Genomic DNA, 6,429 nt, shown 5'->3' on the forward strand with positions numbered 1-6,429 from the left:
TGACAGGCGTTATCCGTTTGAGGAAACCCTTACTAAGAAATGGACAGAACCACCTGTGGTGGATTCACCAATTGCTAGATTGAATAAAGCCACGGTTATTCCTTTGGAAGACGCTCCGTCTTTTAAAGATCCAGTGGATCGCAAGATAGAAGCTATGTCTCGCACCATGTTTTCCTTGATTGGATCAGCTTTCAGGCCAATAATTGCTATTGGTCTGGTTTCGCAGGCTGTAACTGAATGGACTAAGTGGTTACGCCGGGACTTAGAAGAAGTCCCTCAGGCGGTATCAGATTTGTTGGAACAAATGATACAGGGGTTACAGTTTGTATGTGATGCGGCGTTAGACGCCACTCCATTAATGGCGCGAGCATCAGTCTCAGCAGTGGTTCTCAGGCGTACACTGTGGCTAAAAGGTTGGATAGCCGACCAAGGTTCCAAAAAAGCATTGGCTAATATCCCCTTTTCAGGAGAACGTCTATTTGGAGCCAACTTAGATGAGATCATTAAGGATCTCACCGGTGGAAAAAGCACCTTTTTACCGCAAAATTTTAGAGGTAGAGGAACTCGTCAAAGACGAGGGCCTTCTTTTTCTGCTCACAAGAGGTTTTTTCGTCCAGCGGGTGAAAAAACTAAGTCCTCCAAGCCTCCTGCAGGAGGCGTCAGGGGTCGTTGGTCGGGCAAGCAAAAGCCCGCCCCCTCCAGACCTGAAGATAAACCATCCAAAGCCTGAAGGTGCGCCCCCACCCATAACTGGGGTGGGGGGACGTCTTCGCCGGTTCCCGGATCCATGGCTTTCCAGAATCCCGGACAAATGGGTTTGCGAAGTCATAAAGTCAGGGTACAAGATCGAGTTTCGATCTCTCCCACCGGCGCGATTCTTCCCTTCCAATATCCGACTATCTCCGGATCGTCTAGAAGATCTGCGGAGAGCGGTCACAGATCTACTACAACAAGGAGTGGTAGTCCACGTTCCTTGGACAGAACGGTTTCAAGGGTTTTATTCAAACCTGTTTACAATACCCAGGAAAGAGGGCAAAGTGCGTCCAATTCTGGACTTAAGAGCACTCAATTCTTTCGTCAACATAAGAAGATTCAGAATGGAGTCCATTCGCACGGTAGCAGCCTTCCTGCATCCAGGGGATGTCCTAGCGTCCATAGACATCAAGGACGCCTATCTTCACATTCCCATTTTCGCAGGACATCAGCGTTTTCTACGCTTTTCCGTAGAGGAGAACCACTATCAGTTTGTGGCGTTACCTTTCGGTCTCGCCACGGCTCCGCGGGTCTTCACAAAAGTGTTGGCCCCAATGTTGGCACTTCTGCGCCAAAGAGGTATATCGATTCTAGGTTACCTAGACGATCTTCTGCTTCATGCAGAGTCTCCTCAGACCTTGCTACAAAACATAGAAATTACTATGATTTCTTTACAGGAATTCGGGTGGCTGGTGAACCAGCAAAAGTCCTTTCTGGTTCCCACCCAAAGGCTCGAATATCTGGGTCTAATTCTAGACACAGTCAGGACAAGAGTGTTTCTTCCGGTAGGGAAACTTCGAAAGATTCAATCAGCAGTCCAGTTGTTACTGTCCAACAGCTGGTCTTCCCTTCGGACTTGCATGAGGGTTCTGGGGTTGATGGTGGCTTCATTCGAAGCAGTCCCATTTGCCCAGTCCCATACCCGAATTCTTCAGCAAGAGATTCTCCTCAGATGGAATCGGAATCCGGAATCCCTGGACAATCAGATACGATTGAGCAAACAGACCAGAGAGTCTCTGGTTTGGTGGCTTCGGTCTCCAATGCTCAGCCAGGGAAAGTCATTTCTGCCAATATATTGGACGATAGTGACCACGGATGCCAGTCTATCCGGATGGGGAGGAATTCTCGGGCAATTATCTGCCCAGGGACTTTGGTCCCCGGAAGAATCCAGATTACCGATAAATGTATTGGAACTGAGAGCGATCAGACTTTGTCTGATTCACTGGACCGAGCAGCTCCAGGGCAGCCCGGTTCGGATCCAGTCGGACAATGCCACGGCTGTGGCTTATGTCAATCACCAGGGGGGCACCAAGAGTGTCCGAGCGGCCAAAGAAGTGGCTTGCATTCTTCGCTGGGCGGAACGATTTGTTCCAGCAATCTCTGCGGTGTTCATTCCGGGGGTGGAGAATTGGCAGGCAGATTATCTCAGCCGTCAGACCCTGGATCAGGGGGAATGGTCCCTCCATCCAGACGTTTTCCACCAGTTGTGCCTACGGTGGGGCACCCCGGATGTGGATCTGTTGGCATCACGATTCAACAGGAAAGTTCAGAGATTCGTGGCTCGCTCCCGCGATCCTCTAGCAGAAACCGCAGACGCACTGATCGCCCCGTGGGGCCAATACCAGCTAATATATGCCTTCCCTCCTCTCGCGTTACTGCCAAGACTTCTTCGCAGGGTAGAGGAGGAAGGAATCCCAGTAATCCTGGTAGCTCCGGACTGGCCTCGTCGAGCTTGGTACGCCGACATGGTCAGACTGGTGGCGGACGTCCCGTGGAGACTTCCTCTCAGAGAGGATCTACTGTCTCAGGGACCGATCTTCCATCCTGCTTTACGATCGCTGGCTTTAACGGCCTGGCTATTGAGACCCAGGTGCTGAAGGACAAAGGTTTGTCAGCTTCAGTTATTCCTACTCTAGTTGAAGCAAGGAAAGCGACTTCCAGAAAGATTTATCATCGCACATGGAAGTCCTACATTGCATGGTGTGAACCTTTGGGGTTCCGTCCTCGGTCTTATTCGATTAGTCGAATATTGGCTTTTCTGCAACAAGGGGTTGAGCAGAAACTGGCCTTGAGTACTATCAAGGGTCAGGTCTCAGCATTAGCCATCTTCTTTCAGAAGCCTTTGGCTACTCATTCCTTGGTGCGGAATTTTATCCAGGGGGTGCGACATCTGGCTCCGCCAGTGCACGCGCCGTTACCCCCCTGGGATCTTAATTTAGTGTTGTCGGTTCTTCAGAAACCTCCCTTTGAAGATATTAGGGAGATTCCTCTACCCACGTTGTCCCAGAAGGTGGCCTTCTTGGTGGCTATTACTTCTGCACGCAGGGTGTCAGAGCTGGCCGCATTATCTTGTCGTTCACCATATCTGGTGGTTCATAGAGATAAGGTGGTTCTTCGTCCGAATCCATCCTTCCTACCAAAAGTGGTTTCAGAATTTCATCTGAATGAAGAAATTGTATTACCTTCCCTGTGTCCTAAGCCCAGTCATCCTCGGGAATTTGCTTTGCACTCCTTGGATGTGATCCGGGCGATCAGGGTATACTTGAAAACGACAGACTCGTTTCGCAAGACGGATTCACTTTTTGTGATCCCAGATGGACCCAAAAAGGGGTTGCCTGCATCTGCCGCGACCATTTCCAGATGGATCAGACAGACGGTAGTGCAGGCTTATTCTATTAAGGGTCGGGAGCCCCCGTTCCCTGTTAAGGCGCACTCCACTCGGGCACTTAGTGCGTCATGGGCCTTTCGCCATCAGGCGTCAGTGGTCCAGGTGTGCAAGGCGGCTACCTGGTCGTCGGTGCATACCTTCTCTAAACATTATAAAATTGATGTAATGGCATCGTCTGATGCCTCATTTGGCCGCAAGGTTTTGCAGGCCGCAATTTGAGGAGACCAGTGGTCTACCTCGAGGGTTTTTTTCCGTTGGAAAATTTTTTTCTTTTAGTCTCATTCTTTGTTTATAATGAGCCTTTAAAACTTCTAGTTTGGCACCGGTTGGGCCTACTAGATTGGATTTGATTTTGTCAATCCCACCCCTCATTTGTGGCACTGCTTCTGGATGTCCCAGCTCTTGAGAATCAAGAAGACTACGTCTGTCAATGAGCGATAGAGAAAAATGGATTTTTGTAAGAACTTACCGTAAAATCCTTTTCTCTTAAGCTCATTGACAGACGTAGTACCCGCCCCTCTATCATTGAGTTGGGTTGGGTTAAATTCTCTGTACTGCTTTAAACAGAACTGATTCCCTGTAGCAGAGAGAGGGAGGATATACCCTCAGGGACTGCCCCCTAGGGTGGAGCCAGAACGTTTTGTCATTCTGCCTAGTCCTACTCCTGCGGAGACAACATAACCCAGCTCTTGAGAATCAAGAAGACTACGTCTGTCAATGAGCTTAAGAGAAAAGGATTTTACGGTAAGTTCTTACAAAAATCCATTTTTTGTAGGGCCCTGCCAGTGCTCATCCAGTTCCTCCTTGCACAAAGGAACAGATACCAGTCCTGCTGATGGGTAAGTACCTTCTACTGCCTTGTCCAGCTCTCCTAGAGTAACTGCCTGTCTCCTGGAATCTCTTCCATGCTCCTGAGACTGTGCTGGGAGCCACAGCAAACCTTCTGGCAATGGCACATATGAATGTGCCATCCTGGAGGAGTTGAACTGTCCGTGCAACCTCTATAGGGTCCAGGTATCGCCTCATGCTAGCATTAGTGACACTGACCCTAGCCAAATGCAAAATTAGTGAAAAACAGTGATAAAAAATGAGTAGGACAAAAGTCTGTGGCCTTCACTTGTGAAACCATTCCGGTTGTGGGGGTCCTCCCAATGTTGCACATCTAGTGCACCTGTTGTTAATTTAATTTTCAACACAGCAGCTGGAAATTATTAACACCCCCCTCTGCTACTTAACTGACCAGATAAATACCCCAGGAGTTTATTTGACTTGATGCTATACTCTGATTAAAAAGTGTTCCTTTCTTTTTTTTTTTTTTTTTTGGAGCAGTGTATTATCCACTTAATGTTTTATTTTTCTGATTGCAGAGTTCTGTGAAGAGTGCTCACTGACCTTGTAATAGCTGAAATGTGAAAGCTTAATGCAATTATGTTTTCTTTCATCTTACCAGCCTATCATTGCAAGTGTGTTGACCCATGGCTAACAAGGACAAAGAAGACCTGTCCCGTGTGCAAACAGAAGGTTGTCCCATCCCAAGGGGACTCTGATTCTGATTCAGACAGCAGCCAGGAAGATAATGATGTCTCAGAAAATACTCCATTGCTTCGTCCCACACCTTCTGCCAGTACTCAGTCATTCGGGGCCATATCCCAGTCTCACTCACAGCAGAGCATAGCGGAGTCGTCCTCTGAGGAGGAAGAGGATGACAATGATGACGACGCAGATGACAGTGACAGTAGCGATGAGGAACGTAATACACAAAGTGTGGTGGTCCAGCTGCAGCACAACATGGATCGGGAGTCCAGAGAGAGAAACACTGTATGAGCCATGACTGGAGAATTGCTAAGTGCTTGTCAATCATTTAGGATGCTAGATTTTATTTTTTCCAAAAATAAGTCTGTAGCAGCAGACTGACCGCAGCCTCCTAGCTAGCTTCTGAGGCCGCAAGGCTGATATACTGTGTAATGTACAGAGTATTTAAAATGTAAAGCTGCTACGTGAAAGTTGCTTTAGTTCTTCTCTTGGACACTAAGTCACAAACATGGACTCTACCCTGCAATACTTGCATGGTTTTCTCTCTGCACCTTAACATCTCTGGAGCTTGGGGCACTAAATTTTATTAAAGACATTTTACTGGTGCAGCATGTACTTGTACACGCCTTGCTATGCACATTGGACTTGTTCTTTTAAAGCTGGCTTTAATCTAATTATGCAGAAATTAGTATGTTTAATTTACAGAAGGCAGACAATATGGCCTGTGTAACCCAGTGACATTTGGTCATTTTGACTCTTCAGTTTACAGTAATATAGGTCAAATGAAACAAATACAAATGTCTGCAGGAAAAACATTCTTTAAAATGCAGATGTTTTCAGGATCTGAAAGGAAAGTGTTTTGTTGGAGCTGATCACCTCTTGAAAAGTTTATTTTTTTTGTTTTTTGACTTTGTATCGATTCTCTGGAACATATGCACAATAAGCTGAAGCTTATTAAATTCATGAACAGTATGTATTCACTGTATGATGATATGAACGCTGTTGTATCAATATAGAAAGTCAGTTATAAAATGTGTAAAGGTTTTTTATATCACACAACTTGAAGTCTAAAAATAAAGTTTGATTTCTCACCTGATAAGGTGTGTGGAATACGTGATATCGCTGTTTTACAGAAATGTAAATGCAGCTTGCTAGTCCAACATGTCTGCATACAAGCATGTATAAAACTGGGAGCTCCAGGAAGAACCACTTGGGTTCATACTTTGGTTTGAGCAGACATTTGGTGGTGCCAACATTTAGATGGGGTGCCCAGATTATTAGCTGTGCAATTAAAGTATTTGTAAAGTCTGAAGATTATTTTACCTTCATGCATCCTATGACATTATGACTGGGTTATATGCAACTACCTTCAAGTAACTGGACAGGCCCAAAAAAGAGACTAGACTCAGTTTTGTAGCAAGCAACAGGGAGATCATAAGAACAGAGAGAACAGACTTTTCTACCAAGTCAAAAAA

At 46.4% G+C, this 6,429-nt stretch overlaps 1 protein-coding gene across 1 annotated transcript in view; it reads left to right on the top strand.

Annotated features, from left to right (window-relative positions):
* RNF13 (ring finger protein 13) overlaps window positions 1-6,042 on the top strand; it is a 217,244-nt gene extending 211,202 nt beyond the window's left edge. The window contains exon 9 of the mRNA XM_082249211.1: window positions 4,872-6,042. Within this exon, the coding sequence (XP_082105337.1) occupies window positions 4,872-5,245 (374 nt within the window). The 3' untranslated portion in view covers window positions 5,246-6,042. The remainder of the gene's footprint in view (window positions 1-4,871) is intronic.
* The last annotated feature ends 387 nt before the right edge of the window (window positions 6,043-6,429 follow it).

This window comes from Pelophylax lessonae, assembly GCF_965119305.1.
Source record: "Pelophylax lessonae genome assembly, chromosome: 3".
NCBI classification, from domain to species: domain Eukaryota; kingdom Metazoa; phylum Chordata; class Amphibia; order Anura; family Ranidae; genus Pelophylax; species Pelophylax lessonae.